Consider the following 17,741-nt stretch of genomic DNA (forward strand, 5'->3'; position numbering starts at 1 on the left):
AAAGTCAGGGGGTAACCATGCCAAGGAGGCATTTCCTTACCGAATGGCAGAGGACTTTGAATAGTTTACTGTGAGGCATAGCCCATGAAACAGGGAGATGCAGGCTTTGGTAGCTTTGGCAACTTGCTGTGCTATTGAAGCTTTGAGCAGCCAGTCAACTAGGTAGTCAACTAGGTAGGGAAATACCTGATAATTTTCATTGCAAAGCGTGGCTGCAACCAGGGCGAGGCATTTTGTAAAGATTCGAGGAGCAGGCTTGAGGCCTAAGGGAAGGGCCTTGAATTGCAAGTGGGTACCAGCTACAGTGAACCGGAGATCCGTGAGATGCTTGAAACGTATAGTAACGTTGAAGTATGCATCTTGCAAATCTAGGGATGTCATGTAATCTCCGCTGTTTAACAGATGGAGGATTTTGGATGGAGTGATCACATGGAAAGATTGTTTGCGCAGAAATTTGTTTCGTTTCCTGAGGTCCAGAATGGGTCTCCATTCTCCTGTTTTCTTTTTTACAAGGAAAAAAACAGGAGTAAAATCCCATGCTTTTTGAGAGAATGAACCTTTTTCTATCTCACCCTTGGCCAGTACTATCAGGGCATCTTTCCTCAGTAAGTGATGTCAAAGTGGGTGTGCTCTTTTAGGAGGATTGTTTGGTGGTTTCTGCACAAACTCTAGGGTATTTCTGTAATTTACTAAGTCCAAAACCCACCTGTCTAATGTTATCTTGTTCCATTGGGAGAGATAGTGGGAGATATTCGCACCCACTTTGCTAGAAGAAGCAAATGTAGCTGGTACCTGGTCGAAATCATTGTTTACGGGTTGAATCATGATACTGGTGGGGTTGCATTCAGCGGCCACCTTGTTTGTTGAGGGCTGCTGAAGGTAGTTGGCAATAGGCTTGATGGTAGAAGGGCCTATATTGAGGTTGATAATTCTGTAGTTGATATCTGTAGGAAGTTGGCTCTGTATAAACTATCTCAAACTAAGAGATAGTGTGCACAGAGTCCAAGGGTTCCCCTTAGAGGTAAGATAGTGGCAAAATTAGATAATTCTAATGCTCTATTTTGTGGTAGTGTGCTCGAGCAGTAGGCTTATCATAGGGTAGGGTTAAGCATTTGTTGTACACACACAGGCAATAAATGAGCAACACACACTCAAAGACTTAACTCCAGGCCAATAGTTTTTTTATATAGAAAAATATATTTTCTTAATTTATTTTAGAACCACAAGATTCAAGATTTGAAGTAATTACATAAAATGCAAGGTACTCCACACAGATAAGTAAGGAACTTTGAATTAGAGCAGTAACATACACAGTTTTAGTTAAAATGACAATAAACTATTTTAAAAGTGGACACACTGCAGAAATCAACAGTTCCTAGGGGAGGTAAGCATTGGTTAGTTTTTCAGGTAAGTAAAGCACTTACAAGTTCAAGTTCCTGGGCATAGGCAGCCCACTGTTGGGGGTTCAAGGCAACCCCAAAGTTATTGCAGCAGCAACACAGGGCCGGTCAGGTGCAGAGGTCAAAGGAGGGCCCAAAACACATAGGCACCTATGGAGAACAGGGATGCTCCGGTTCCAGTCTGCCAACAGGTAAATACCTGCGTCTTTGGTGGGCAGACCAGGGGGGTTTTGTAGAGCACTGGGGGGGGGACACAAGTAGGCACACAAAATACACCCTCAGTGGCACAGGGGCGGCCTGGTGCAGTGCGCAAAGCAGGTGTCGGGTTTTGTATAGGAATCAATGGAGGGACTCTGGGGTCACTCTAGCGGTGCAGGCAGGGCACAGGGGGGCTTCTCGGGTCAGCCACTAACCGGACTAGGCAAAGGGTCTCCTGGGGCCACTCCTGCACTGGTGTTCGGTCATTTTGGTCCTGGGGGCTGCGGGTGCAGTGCTTGGTCCAGGCGTCAGGTTCCTTGTTACAGGCAGTCGCGGTCAGGGGGAGCCTCTGGATTCTCTCTGCATGTGTCGCTGTGGGGGTCCAGGGGGGTTGTCTTGGGTTACTCACGAGGTCGCAGTTGCCTGCGAGTCCTCTCTGTAGTGTTGGTTCTCTGGACCTTGAGCCAGTGGCGTCGGGTGCAGAGGGTGAAGTCTCACGCTTCCGGCGGGAAGAGTGAGCTCTTTAAAAGTTGCAAAGTTGTTGCTGTTTTTTAACAGAGCTGCTGTTCAAAGGAGTTTCTTGGTCCTTTGGTTCAGGGCAGTCCTCTGAGGCTTCAGAGGTCGCTGGTCCCCATCGGATGCATCGCTGTGAAGGTTCTTTGAGGCAGGAGGCACACCGGTAGGGCTGGGGCCAAAGCAGTTGTCGTCTCTGTCGTCTCTGCAGGGCTTTCAGGTCAGCAGTCCTTCTTCTTTGTGTAGGTTGCAGGAATCTGATTTCCTGGGTTCTGGGTCGCCTCTAAATACTAGATTTAGGGGTGTGTTTAGGTCAGGAGGGCAGTAGCCAATGGCTAGTGTCCTGTAGGGTGGTTACACCCTCTTTGTGCCTCCTCCCTGAGGGGAGGGAGGCACATCCCTAATCCTACTGGGGGAATCCTCCAATCTCAAGATGGAGGATTTCTAAAGGCAGGGGTCAGCTCAGCTCAGGGCACCTTAGTGGTAGTCCTGACTGGTGGGTGACTCCTTGTTTTTCTAATTATCTCCTCCAGCCTTGCCACCAAAAGTGGGGGCAGTGGTCGGAGGGGTCAGCATCTCCACTAGCTGGGATGCCCTGGAGTGCTGTAACAAAAGGCATGAGCCTTTGAGGCTCACCGCCAGGTGTTAAAGTTCCTGCAGGGGGAGGTGAGAACCACCTCTACCCAGTGCAGGCTTTGTTTCTGTCCTCAGAGAGCACAAGGGCTCTCACCCCAGGGGGGCAGAAACTCATCTCAGTGGCAGGCTGGCACAGACCAGTCAGTCCTGCACTGAAGGATTGGGTAAAATACAGGGGGCATCTTCTAAGATGCCCTCTGTGTCCATTTTGTAATACATCCAACACTGGCATCAGTGTGGGTTTATTATTCTGAAAAGTTTGATACCAAACTTCCCAGTATTCAGTGTAGCTATTATGGAGCTGTGGAGTTCATTTTTGACAAACTCCCAGACCATATACTTAATATGGCCACAGTGTACTTACAATGTCTAAGAATGGACTTAGACACTGTAGGGGCATATTGCTCATGCAGCTATGCCCTCACTTGTGGTATACTGCACCCTGCCTTATGACTGTAAGGCCTGCTAGAGGTGTGAGTTACCTATGCCACAGGCAGTATTTTGTGTCCATGGCATCCTGAGGGGGATGCCATGTTGACGTTGCCTTTTTCTCCCCACCAACACACACTATCTGCAATGGCAGTGTGCCTGTGTTAGGTGAGGGGTCCCCTAGGGTGGCACAACACATGCTGCAGCCCTTAGGGACCTTCCCTGGTCACAGGGACCACTGGTACCTTTTACAAGGGACTTATCTATGTGCCAGATGTGTGCCAATTGTGAAAACAATGGTACATTTTTAGTAAAAACACTGGTGCTGGGGCCTGATTAGCAGGGTCCCAGTACATTTCTCAGTCAAGTCAGCATCAATACCAGGCAAAAAGTGGGTGGGGGGGTGGGGGGGTGGGGGGGTGGAGGGGGAACTGCAACAGGGAGCCATTTTCCTACAATATCAACCTCTGTAAGTAGAGAAACCTCTCCCTCTTGGCCCCCGAAAGGGCAGCTTCTTAAACTGGAGAGTGCCCAGGGACCTAGCGGTGTCAGTGTCCATCTTTATAGCCAACAACACAACACCAATATGCTTCCCGAACAAAGTTTTGCTGTCATAGGCCATGTCCAGGATCTTAGATTGGATCTCTGGTCTAAAAGAGGTAGCCTTGGACCATCCCTGGCATCCCAAGACCACAGCTCCGGCAACTGACTGAAACCTGTAGAGGCAATGTCAAGAGCACAGTCTATGATTTCCGATGAAGTACGTTCCTCCTCCCTATAAAATTTTCTTAGCTTCAGTCTTCCTGTCTTCAAGGATTAAATCAATCAGACTGCTGATATCTGACCACATTGGGTGGTCATAACAACCCAGGGTGGCAAATGAGTTGGCTGCTCGCACTGTGATAGACATAAGAGAGAATCTCTTCCCTATGTTATCTAAGCATCTGCCTTCTTTGTCTGGTGGTGCAGAGACGGGAGCTGAAGGATTTTCTGAGCACCTCTGCGCTGCCTGTGAGATGACGGAGTCAGGCTTGGGTTGATCAGTGAGACAAGCAATCAAATCATCTGTGGCTTTGTACTTCTTATCCAGGCGAGGTAGAACTGGTGGTACATGATTCATGATTTTCATTCCCTTGTCCCAGATATAGCGTATGATGGGAATTACTCTTACAGACTTCCTGGCATGTTCCTTAAAATCATAACGAAAACAGTTGGACTGCTTTAACCGAAGTTGGCAGATGGAAGCAAAGTACAGCTCAGTCCATCAAATTATGAAAGCCCCAGATGTCCTCTGGGTGGGTTGGTTGGGTGGTGGGGGGAGTCTGAAGGATGAAGAGGTGGTGGAAATGGGTTAGGGACAAGGTAGCCATCCCATTCATCCTGTGGATGTTGAGGACCAGGGATCTCGCCTGCCTCCCTCTCATCTTCTGAAAAGGAGGAATCCTCTTCCTGTGGTGCTGAAATGGCTGAGGCAGGTGTTATCCTGTGTGTTATTGGAGGAGGGATGTTCTGTTGTGCAACAGGAGAAGCAGGTAGGGGTGCGAGTGGTTGCTCCTGTGGAGATTCAGGAAATCTTTTTCTGTAATACTGTACTGTGGCCTTTAGATTTTGAACTAAAGAGATATGCATCTCCATAACATCTTGCCCAGATTGCGGGTCATATTCATAATGTTCATAACATCGTCTAGGAGGGACATAATATGGTTTGTAACCTTGTTTGTCGACCTCATCATCATCATCATCCTCCTGATACTTGATGTGAAACTCTGAAGAACTGTGTGCGTCACCGAAAAGTCCTTTATCTTCCAACTCCTCCCAGTCGAATAAGTGACTGGGTAGCAACTCTGAAACCTTGCTTGGAGAGGTGACTTCAGGCCTTAAAGCAATCTTGGTTATTTTGGTAATATTAATCTTTGTCGACAAAGCTGTAGACAACGTGAAAGTGAATTGAGGCATCAATGGTAAAATATCCCTCATCGGCGGTGGCGTCAACGTAGCAAGTGTCGACAGCATTGCCATCCGTGTCTTTGTCGATGCTGGAGAAGTCGATGTCAAGTCAATAGTCGATGGTGACTTAGAAGAAAAGATCACCTTGGCCAACAGAATGGGAGTGTTAATGGCTGCCGTAGTCAAAGTTCTTGTTGACGACGGCTTCGTGAACGACACAGTGGTGACGATCGCTGTCGTCATCAACACTAACGTCAACGGAGATGTCATCAACGGTTTTGAGAGGAGGTTTTATTCTCAACATCAACTGTTCTGAGGATGGAGATTTGTTGTTGCTCCCCTTTTTTAAGAGATGGAGTAGAGCGTTGAGTAGAGGTCGTACCTGTGGAGGAGAGTTTGAGTTTCTCCTTTTTAGGCAAGTCTTTATGGTGTAACTTCAAAGCTTTTCTACTCTAATCAGAAGCCCCATGGTCACAGGATCTCGACATTCTGTGGGGTATTGTAGATGTATTGCTGTCTTCCTCAGAAGAGCTGGATTTTGTGGATTTAGAATGCTGTAGCAAAGGAAGTAAGCTCCCTTCCCTGTCTCTCAAGGTTTTTGATGAAAAAGTATGACTGATTTTGCACTGTTTTGTCTGGCGTTTACGGCAGAGGCAATAGAGAGATTCTTTGTGTGGGTCGTCCACATGTAGCATTTTCTTCCCACAGGACTTGCAGCATTGGAAGAGGCATTTTTTTAAAAGACTCAGACATAGATGAAGAAAAACTGGATATACAGGAAGAAACTGAGCAGAGCTTAGGGAGACTCCCTTCACACGTGTGGTAGAAAATCGGAGGTATTCTGCCTCGCTTGGGAGTGTTCTAGAGGGTGCACTGGATTGGCCAAAGTTCAAGTTGTGTCCTTTTTTAAAAGAAGGATATAGATAGGCTGTTAAACTAATGTAAGAGTGCCATTATAGCCTATGATAGTTTCACTCCCACTACGACGGGGAATGATTCAAGCATGTGAATCTATGAAAGAACCAATACTGGATAACGAAGTGTTGTGTGGAAGGAGGGTAGCATGGGGTGAAGCAAGAAGGCATAATAGTATGCATCACATAGAGAAACAAAAATATGTGCACACATGCAAAAACAGATGATAAATGTAATTTTGGGGTAACACTATTCCATCCGCTTTGCTTCATCCTCAGACTGTAAAACACCTTACCTTTTTGTCTCTCTTCTTTTCTTTTTCTTTGTGTTTCTTCTCTTTTTTAATTGGCTTATTACTTTTGATTTCTGCTGGGGCAGCCTCGGTCTCTGGCGTTTTCAGGCCTTCTGAATTTCTATGCCTCTGCACTGGAAGTTTGTCTCCATCGGCTAATGGCCTTTAAAAGGGATTATTGTATAAGTAGCAGATCAGACATATCTATCAGCGAATATGAAGCATGGGCAACCCACCAAGGACGTGCATAGACAAACTACAAAAAACATTCAGAAATCAGAAGACTGACGTGGGACTCACAAGATGTACTAAAGATATTCAGAAGCACAATTATCTACAAAGTAGGAATGCGCTACTAGAGAAAAGGAAAAAGGTAGCAATGTATGTACATTGTTAAGATAAACTCTTAATTCCTTGAGGATATCCATAAACAAATGATTCACGTGGAACCCTTGTAGGTGTATTTAATGGATATGCTCTGTCCAAAGGGGAGTTCCAAGCACCAATATGTGACTGCTTGAAACACACTGTATGAAAGCAACAGGTTAGGTGGTGCTCAGTTAATCACTTTTAGTGATGTGGCACTCAAAATCATTATACTATTGTTTTAGTGAAAAACTCCTGTTAGTGTGTGAGGTGAAACCCATTTGGACATCTAAGAAGGTTTAAAGAACAAAGGACCTACGGAAACAAGAACAAATCCAGTGGGGGCTGAGGCTTACCTTGGAGTCTTCCCTGTAATTAGACTGTGCATGTATGTGACAGACAAGGAATTACAAAGAGAGAAAACAGAGAAAGAAGGTTTGAAAAGGTAGGAGACTCACAGTGCAAGAGAAAGTTAGAGAGAAAAGAATGTGGCTGTAACAGCAACGACAACGTTTTTGGTCAGAGTATCTCCAATTTATCAAGAAGAGCTACCAATGACAGGGTCATTTGTAAGGGGCTATCACTGCAATAAACAGTGCAGGCACCAATGCACCAACTACTAAAGCCAAGTTTGAGAGGCCCAGTTGCTGACAAAACAGAGTAAATAGAGTTTGAAGCAGGCTGTAAAAGAGGCTGTTGAGAAAAAGTAACAATCAAATAACCTGCCAGATAACAAAAGGCAGGCCAGGAATTGAAATCTACTCAAGGCTGCAACTTTTTCGTTGAATCAGAGAAAGTAATATCTGTATGGGAATAAAATAACCCTTTTAAATTGGTTTTGTATCATTTCACAGGTTAGAAGATACTTTTATCTCAGTGGAATAAGGAACTAAATCATGTAGACTGTAAAAAAGTAAGGGAAAAGGAGGCTTATTTATGTTCAGGCCACTTTCAAATGTGCATATCAAGTAAACACATAGTAAGAAAATAATATACAGCTGAAAATATTAACATAGATTTAATGACTTGGCAAAGAAAATATCAGTAGAGCGCCCACAGTGTAGACCCAAAAGGTCAACTATTCTAAAAATAGACAGTACACTGTGCACACTTCACATTTTCACAGTGTATAAATAGGCATTGAAGCAAAGCCATAAATTGCACCACACAAACTAACACATATGTAAAGTGGACCATTATGGGTGATAATCTTAGTTTATTGTTTGTGGCTGCCAACAGCAAGAAAAGGAAGACTTAGACTTTTACTATAAGTAGAATGGGAAGAAGATATGAGCTAAACATTGTCTTAAAGCTATAAACGCTTCAAATAAACAAATTAACATTGTTCTGTACTGCTCTTTCCTCTTCCTTGCATGGTTTAAATCGTTTTTTTGGAGGTGTGAAGTAGCTATTCTGTTTGTAGGATTTATAAAGCACTTGATACCCCAGAAGAGTTTATAAAGCAATGTGATTTTCATTGGAATTTAGGATGTTCTCCTAGAGAAGGGCTGAGAAATTGTGTTGGTTGTAGTCAGACCTTTATGGGAACAGCTGGGTGAGGTCCATGAAATTGAAGGATAAGCATGGTTTGTTGAAACCTTGCTCCCCATTAGCTTGGAGTACTGTTGAGATCATGAGAATAGACAGTCATGTGTATTTAACATTCTTGGGAGGACTCGTGCAAAACTAGAAACTGAAGTCAAAGTGCACTAGTGGGTCAACAGATTTGAGTCCAGCTAGTCACAGACAAGTCCTCCATTATGTGGGGTCCAATTAGCCCGACAAACTAGAAGCACTGTAAAGAATTTTTTTTCTAAAACATGGAGTCTACTCTGTAGACACTGTAAGAAACCCACCAGAGAAGACCTTGCATTATGCAAAACTGGGTTGAAGTGGATCTTCAGACAATGTAGACTTTTGTTGGGTCGTATTTTAGATTAGAGAACTAAGGGCCATACATACTAAAGCATTTTTCCCATAGACACAGAATGGGTAAAATCCTTTGGTACATCTGGCCCTACGTTTTGTAGACTTTCCAAATTTCAGTTGAATGACGAGTACACTTTTAACATTTGTATTTATTTTTATTTTTCCCCAATATAGTTTCACAACTGTACATCTGAAGTTCTACAACGACCATGTAGTCCTTGTGATCAATAGTACAACTCAAGCATCAGTTATAGAATACCATTGCATTTCAACTATTGTTTTTTTTGTCTTTGTGGGAAATAGGAGAAATAAACATATAGGTATGTCGATCTCCAACGTCCCCAACTATGCCTCCCTTCCTCACCCACCCTCCACCAAAAAAAAAAAAAAAAAAACTCTCCCTACCATGCCAGAACCTTTGTATCTAAAAAGAGAGTCTATATCTCTCAATCTCACTATTAATCTGATGATTTGTCAGAGTTGGTTATTGACCTAGATAGTGGAATAATCCATAGGTGTATATTCAAATGCTATTGTCTCATACTGCACTCCCATGCTGGGACCGTCGGGAGGCTCCCACATAGTCCCCAATAGTTCCCATATCATGTGCCCCCAAGCCAGCAGCACTTCTGGTAATTTAGCATCCTTATTAGTTTGTCTCATATGTACTTCTTCCACCCCTGCCCACTCTCTCAAGTCCCCCAACCAGTGTTCCTTTGTTGGGATCTGAGCACTCATCCGGTGTACTGCAATTCGTCTTTTGGCTACTCTAAGGCCAAGTACTGCAAATTGCCTGCTAAGCTTACGTTTTGGATCGCGAGGCAACAAACCTAGGATACAGCCGTTGATAGGGACGTCCCACCCCGTGATATCTCTAATCTGATCCGTGACAGCCCTCCAATATTCATGTAACTTGTGGTACAGCCAGATCATATGTAGAAAATTGGCCTCTAGGTCAAGGCATGTGGAATCCCGTGTCTGGTAAATCATCTGGAGTCCCTTGGGGGAGAGGTAGGTCAAGTGTATTATGTTGTAGTGTATTTGTTTAAATCTGGCACAAACTGCCACCCTCCACACTTCCTCAAGTATTTGGGACCAATTCTCAGGGGAGAGCCGAACTTCACTTACTATCCCCCATTTCTGCTCTATTTTTAATTGTCACTGGCCTATCCGATCGTAGTGCTCGATAGAAGTGTGTCACTAATTTACACCCTCCCTCCATGGACAACAGACAGTGGAGTGTCTGTGTGAGGTCTGGAGCCTCTGAGAATGTTGGCCAAAGCCGCCTCATCGTGGCTGTCAATCTTGCATATTGAAGGAACTGTGCCCCTCCTAGTGCAAAAGTTTCCATTGCATTCTGGAGGGATATAAAGTGTCCATTTGGATACAGATCAGCTAGTGTCAAACACCCGCCCCTTTGCCAACATTCCACTGACATTGAGTTCCGGATCTGTGTGAAGAGGGACAGGATCCATATATCGAGATCGGGAGCGTAAGGCTTTTTCCGTACAGTAGTCTGTACTGTTCTCATCCATAATTTTGCCATTAGGTGTATCAAGTTGGGGCAGGTGGCAGGGAGCGCCCTCCCCCCCAGCAATAGCAAACCAAGCGGTTGCATATCATCCGTAGTCTGTAAGAGGGATCGCTCCCAACACAAGCCTGCATCAAACCAACTCATTGCATGTTGCAGTTGTGCCACTAGGTAATATAATTCTAGGTCTGGCAATTCAAGTCCCCCACGTTTTCTCTCTCTTCGTAGGGTGTCAAGACTCACCCTGCTCCTCCGTCCGTTCCAAAGTAGGTTCACCAGGAGAAGTCCAATTCGCGGAACGTCTTCCGCTGTATCTCGTAAAAAGTACCCTGCATTATGTACTAACATCTCAGCAGCACCACCATCTTTATGAGGGCTATCTTGCCCATCATGGAAAGCCCCAAAGTATTTCAGAACTGGATGGATCTCTTTAACCCATTGATCACTCTGCCTATATTCTTTTCATAGTGGGAGGCCTCATCCAGGGTGATGTGCATTTCCAGGTATTGTATCCCATCTGTTACCCACTGTAAGTCTACCGGCGGGAGCTGCTCCGTCAAAGTGCCAATCAATCCCCCCCCCCCCCTTCCTCACCCCCAGGGGAAAAGAAAAGATTTGGTCCTATTCACTTTAAGGCCGGAGACCATTGCAGATGCCTCAAGTTCAGCTAGCAGCTTTGGGACTGATTCCGACGGCCTCCCCAGATAGAGTAATGCATCGTCCTCCTAAAGAGAGACGATGTGCTCCAGTACTCCCACCCGCACTCCCAAGCCTCTAAGTTCCAGACGAAGTCTAAATGCCAGTGGCTCGATAGCTAAAGCAAAGAGCAGGGGCAATAAAGAGCAACCCTGTCTGGTGCTGCGCTGAAGATCTATTGCTACCGAGACTGTGTGGCCCGTACGTACCCTTGCTTGTGGGGTCTTATATAGAAGTTTTATCCATTTAATGTACTGGGGGCCTAGGCCCATTGTATCCTGCGCCCCCCAAACGTATCTCCAACTAACAGTATCAAACACCTGTTGTATATCCAAAAAGGCCAGAGCATAGTCTTCATCCTCCTCCTGTAGTGAGTGCATCACATGAGCTAGCCGACGGATATTACTTAAGGTATTTCTATGTGGAATAAACCCTGATTGATCTTCTTGTATCAACAGTGGGAGAAAAGGCAGCAGCTGTTTCGCCAACACGTGACTGAGTACATTAAGATCTACATTCAACATTGATATGGGCCTGTAAGAGCCAGGTTTGGCTGGATCTTTACCTGGCTTTGCTATCACCACTATGAGAGCCTCTTTCATGGAGCCCGGCAGGTCCGCCCTCTCCAACGCCTCATTATATACTTCTAGTAGCCTGTCTACCACGGTTTCAGAGAAATGGTGATAAAATTCGGCCGGGAGGCCGTCAGGACCTGGCGACTTAGCTGGTTTTAAAGCCCTAATTGCTTGTAAGAGTTCCAATCGAGTGATCGGAGTCTCTAGTGGTGCTAGAACCTCCGGGGTCAGTCTCTGGAGCGGTATTGTCTGAAGGTAAGTGTGTATCCCCCTGCTCCCCTGTCTCTCCCTGGTCGTCCGTATAAACCTTCTATAGGTGGGGTGCAAATATCTTATTAATAGCCTGCTGTGTGTGTCCCAGCATTCCATGGCCATAGTGCAGTTCTAGGATTGGTTGGGGTTGGGGTTCTGTTTTGAGTAGGCATGCCAGTAAGCGCCCTGACTCTCTCCTGGTAGCACCGGCCGCAACCAACTGATCAATTATGTTTATCCAGCCGATCCCATATCCCTCCCACCTTCAAACGTTGGCCATTTCATTCCGCTTTCCCTATGTTCCCCGTTGAAAGCTCCTTTTCTAAGCTAGTTAATTTGCTTTCTTGAAGGGATAGTTCTGTTTCCAGAGCATGCAGTATACCCTTTGTCACTGACATGCAAGCTCCTCGCACTACGACCTTTATTGCGTCCCATTCCAGGGCCCTTTCTTTGGTGGATCCCCAACTGTCTCTAAAGTAGATTGTCAAGCCCTGTTTAATCTGGTCACCTGAAAAACAGGTCTTTAAGTGAAGGAGCATTTAGGCACCATATTGGTATCGGGTGGGGAGGAAAACGGTGCAAGTATGTGACCAAGAGAGGCGAGTGTTCGGACAAGTATCTCCCCAAATATTGGGCTCCAGTAATATTTTGTATTTCTGATGCCTGTGCAAATACGCAGTCCAAGCAGCTATACGTGTGAGATGCCGGAGAGTAACAGGAATAGGCCCGGGTAGTCGGATTCCTGTTCCTCCAAATGTCTATAAGACCAAGGCTATCCTGTAACATTCTCAGGGCTGCTGTTGCCCTTGGCTTAGTACCCTGGCGGGGTGGGGCTCTGTCCAACTCAGCACTCGAAACACAATTAAAATCACCTGCCATTAGAATCCCTGAGTCTGGGGATAGGTGTAGCCACCCCACCATTGTCCCAAAGAATTCACCGTCATCCCCATTCGGAGCATACACACTCACCATGCTCAAGGGGTGGGCATCTAGTGTGCCTTCAATCATCGTATATCTGCCTTCGTCATCATTAAAGTTGTTAATGAATATAAAGGGGACCATCAGGGCCACCCGTATCAAAGTTCCTTGTGCATAGCCTGAGTTGGAGGTGGGGTATAATTGTCCCCTTCAGCGCTGTCATCGTAAATATCGGATACAGTCTCCCCCACAAATGTGCTTCCTGCAGTAAATGACGATTACACTTATTAGGGTTTTGCATGCAGGTGTAGTTAGGTTACGCTAGATCATGCTGAGAACTTTCCTGGCAGCCATATTCTCAATTTGTTGACAGTTGATGATTAGGCATTTCGTTGAGCATGATGCAGTCTATTTGAGCAGTCAATGTGTGTCAGCACTATGGATGTTGTGCCCTAGATCCTCTGTATTTGAGAGAGTGAAGTACCACTGTAGTGTTTTCATAGTTTTGAAGGTACTTTAAATTACATTAGTTATCAGACATTCGGAGTACTTCATTTGGAGGGGGAGCTTCAGAGGTATGCAAATGCTCGCCTATTGCAAGCGGCTGATGTAGGAAGCTGCCTCTGTATATACTATACCAAAATGAAATATAGGGCCTCATTATGAGTTTGGCGGAGGGGATTACCCCGTCCCAAACGTGACGGATGTCCCGCCCGCCGTATTACAAGTTCCATTATGTCCTATATCCCGGCGGGCGGGATATAGCAAAAATATATTTTGTTATTTTATTTCTAGAACCACAAGATTCAAGTTGTAGGTAAGTAAATTTTTTTTTTCAAATCTCTTTATTAGATTTAGTTCAATCATGCAGTTAGTTGCAATAACAAACGGTAACAGGGAAAAGAAGTACATTTAAACTGTGCTGCAATGCCAATAGTACTTTACAAGGAGGGGGGACCAGGGGTAATGATTTGTCTCAAGTATACATGGGTCTGGGAAGGATAGTGTATAAATCATCTGCATACTGTAAGCCACTTGAACCCTATATATTGGTAGATGTGAGGCAATCGAGTGCACTGTATTGCTAGTTATGAGTGAGGAACAAGTTTACCAATGTCTTGTTGTTATAGGCCCATTTCGTCCCAGTGCACTGTTACTGTTAGTAATACCTCAGCCTGAGGATCGGGAGTACTTAGCTAATCCAGGTGACATATTATTTACGGGATGGGACTTAGATGTGCTTATGTGTTCATGGGGGTTGTGTCATTTTTTGCCTCTATAACTATAATAAAAGTGTCCCATACTTCGCAGCCACCTCTCGCTAAGCCTCTAGCCTGCAGTAGACGTAATGTCCGTGCCTCTGCCTGGGACCACTGTAGTAAGTCCTGTAGCCATTTGATGTGAGTTGGAGTATAAGGCACTTTCAAATGTGTGGCTATCAGGCCTTTGAATGCTATAAATGCAAGATCAATAAATCTGTGGCGATGTTTGTCACCTTTAGCTCGTTGGTGTAGACCTAATAGGCAGGACTCTGGGTTGGGTACTAGAGCATGATTAGTTATATCGGCCCTAGACTCGACTATTTGTCGCCAGGCTGTAAGTAGCGGTGGACAGTCCCATACCATGTGGTAAAAATTTGCCGCACAACGTGGGCATTTGCGTTCTGTCGTGGGAAACATGCGCTTAAATCGAGATGGGGAAAGATAGGATTGGTGTAGGTAATTAAACTGTGTATAACAGAACCTAGGGTTACGCAACACATTTTAGAAAGTAGATAGTGCTAATGCCCAGGACTTCTGTGACACAGGGGTAGCGAGTACCTTGTCCCATCAAACTCGGGCGGACTCCATGTTTGGGCAAGCAGTAATGATCAAGGTGTTGTACAGCCTGGATATCACTTTTTTGGTTTCAGTTATACATAGCATCAGTGTGAGTATCTGGGATGTCTGTAGTTCCTCGTCTCCCACATTCCAGGTGTCCTGTATTAGGCGTCATATTGCACAGTAAGTCAAAAATGCACCAGCGTGTAGGCCTTTAGTTTCCCTTGATCGTCAAATGTCAGTAGTGTGTCTGCTGAAAAATAGTTCCCCACCAGCTCAAGTTTTGCCACCCGCCACAGAGCCATGTTGTGGTGTCCAAGCGTAACACAGGCCTTTGGTAAGTGTGAGATTGGTATCAGTGGTGAGTACAGTATGTTAGGCTTTTTGCAGTGAATGTATCTCAGCCAGCTGGTTCTGGCCGCATCTGTCTGGATGTTACTTCCAAGAAGGGGCCATGTCTTTTCAGTCAACCGCATGTATATTGGTGTCTGGCTCAGGAGGCTGGATATGATATTATGTTCCGCTGTTCGATGTTCCCACCAGCCAATGGAGCCGCCATTGCAGTCGTCCTGCTGCGAAATATTAATCAAGATTAGGCATACCAAGGCCCCATGTGTCCTGTGAACATTGTGTCGTGGTCAATGCCACACAGCGCCTGTCCTTCCCCCAAAGCAAGTCTGTTAATAAACTCTGCAGTGTTTTAAAAAGCCAATAGGGAAGGATGATTGGCAGCGCTGCAAAGTCATATAATAATTAGCAGTTAAGCGATGGCCACTCTACCCATGGGTGATAGTGGGAGTCAGCCCGAGAAGGAAAGTGAGCCTCATATGATTCCGGTAGCACGATCAATGTTGCCCTCCCTCAGGTCTTTAGTTGTGTGATATATTTGTATCCCCAAATATTTAAAGGTGGTGTGGCACCATGGTAGGTGATAGCTAGGGAGGGTTGGCTGCATGTTCAAGGGGACGGGTGCTAATGGGAATATACAGGACTTGGTCCAATTTACTCTCAGCCCTGAAATTGCAGCAAAGTCTAATAAGGACATAACCTCTGGTATGGAGGTTGTGTGGTCATGTAAATATATCAAGGCATCATCCGTGCATAGGGAAATGATGTGATGCATAGGAATTTCTGGTGTGCCCCAGAGCCATGCATTCTGGCGTAGTCGGGCTGCCAGGGGTCCAATCGCTATTGTGAACAGTAAAGGAGAAAGCGGGGATCCCTGTCTGGTGCCCCGGTGTACAGAGAATCTATGCGAGATAATTTGCCCTTTCTTAACCAGAGCTATCGGGTTAGAGTACAGAGTGCTGATCCAAGACATATATCCTGGTCCGAAGCCCATCCTGTGTAGGGTTTCGTTTAGAAAGTCCCAACTGAGGGTATCAAACGTTTCTTTCAATATCCAGGGATATGGCCACACTGTTGCAATTTTCCCCTGGGGTGCTGTGGAGGAGGCATATCAGTCTCCTGATGTTCAGGAAAGTGCTCCATCCGGGGATGAAACTGGACTGGTCCTCATCTATCAAATGAGGAATGAAAGGGAGGAGGCTGTTAGCTAGTATTTTCCCCAAGAGTCTGCAATCTATGTTTAATAAGAAGAGTGGGCAATAAGAGCGCACATCCAGGGGATCACGGCCAGGCTTATGCAGAACTACTGTGAGGGCCTCACGCAGTGACTCCAGTAGTTGACCCGTTGTGTGTGCTTCACTGAACATGACAAGCATGGGTTGCAAAAGCTGGTTCGCATGTGCTGCATAGTATTCAATGGGCAGGCCATCTGAGCCCGGAGCCTTATTGCGGGCCACTTGAGTTAAGGCAGTGCGAACCTCCTCTAAACTAATGGCACCATCAAGTGCATTTATTTGTTCCGGCTGTAGACGAAGTAAAGGGAGTGTGTCCAGAAAGGCGGACATTTGCCCAGGTGTGGGTGCTGGGGTAGCCGCATACAATGATTGGTAGTAGGTGTGAAAGGCTGTGTCTATGTCCCCCGTGTGTTAACTACTTCACCTGAGTCCAGTCTAATTGCTCCAATGGGGGATCGCTGTGGCATATCCCGAACCAGCCACACCAGTAGACGGCCCGATCTATCACCCTCTGCATATTGTCTTGTCATGTAGTGCCTGTAGTCATATCTACCTAGCCGAGCATCGGCTTTCCTATATTTGGTTCGTATTTCACGGAGAATCTCAGGGTCAGGCGTCCGACTGGCAACAGCCACCTCTGTCTCTCGCATTTTAGCCTCCAGTGTGGTCACCTCACGGAGCAATACCTGTCGAACAACCAGAGAGGCAGCCATGCAGTGGCCGCATACCACTACTTTGTGTGCATCCTATTCAGTGGCACGGCGAGATGTTGAATTATTGTTCTGTGAAAAATATGTGCATATGCATTTGGTTAGTTCCTCATGAAAAGATCTGATAGTGTTTCTACACGTAAGCATCAAGTCGGTATTTTCGCAGTCGGTCTGCACCAACATAAAACCACCCTCAAAGGGCAATGATCAGGCATAGTGCGAGCCAGATATGCAGAACTCTGTGCTCTTTGTATCTTGGACGCTGGTGCCAACAGCAAATCTATCCTAGTGTGCAGGTTGTGGACCGAGGAATAAAAGGAGTATCCGCGCTCCGATGGGTGCCCCTCCCACCATAAATTGTATAATACGCTATCTGACCTCCAGGCTGTGAACTTGTGGGAGGTATGTCTGCTTAGTGCACTCAGCAGTGGAGGGTGGGACCGGTCTAGTACAATATCAGGTACACAATTAAAATCACCACCCCACAAACTGTCCCCAGCTGGGTCCTGAAACAGACTGGGTGCCAGTGTGTTCAAGAAGCTCCCCTGATTGGCACTGGGTGCATATATTCCTACGAGTGTCAAAGGTGTACCATCTAGTTAGCCTTCAGTTACAACATTCCTGACCATTAGGATCTATGTGTGTTCAGTCCGCCACGTAGGGTACTCCTGGTGCGACCCATAATACCACACCCTGCGCAAAGGATGATGTCACTTTACCGAATGCTTGCCCCTTCCAACTGGAGCCCAGTTTCTTAAGGGTGGCTTCTGATATGTGTGTTTCCTGGAGCATGGCTATATGTACTTGATGTCACTTTAAGTAAGCATGTATACGATTTCTTGAGTGGTGTTGCCTTACCCTTCACGTTCCATGTAACCACATTATAACGTGCTATAAAAGATTGCTCTTGCTAGCCATATATTTATATGATTCTGACTGCACTACAGTCTTATTCACCCTCCCTTTGTCTGTATTAAAAGGGTCTGTGTGCTCCCTTCGTGATATGATGCCCCTACCCATATATCTTCGGT

General features: G+C 45.7%; 1 protein-coding gene across 1 annotated transcript in view; it reads right to left on the reverse strand.

Moving 5' to 3' along the window:
* Positions 1–17,741, reverse strand: part of AP3D1 (adaptor related protein complex 3 subunit delta 1) — a 437,106-nt gene that overhangs the window by 159,947 nt on the left and 259,418 nt on the right. The window contains exon 22 of the mRNA XM_069217822.1: positions 6,334–6,493. Within this exon, the coding sequence (XP_069073923.1) occupies positions 6,334–6,493 (160 nt within the window). The remainder of the gene's footprint in view (positions 1–6,333; positions 6,494–17,741) is intronic.

This window comes from Pleurodeles waltl, chromosome 12 (genome assembly GCF_031143425.1).
Source record: "Pleurodeles waltl isolate 20211129_DDA chromosome 12, aPleWal1.hap1.20221129, whole genome shotgun sequence".
Lineage (NCBI taxonomy): Eukaryota > Metazoa > Chordata > Amphibia > Caudata > Salamandridae > Pleurodeles > Pleurodeles waltl.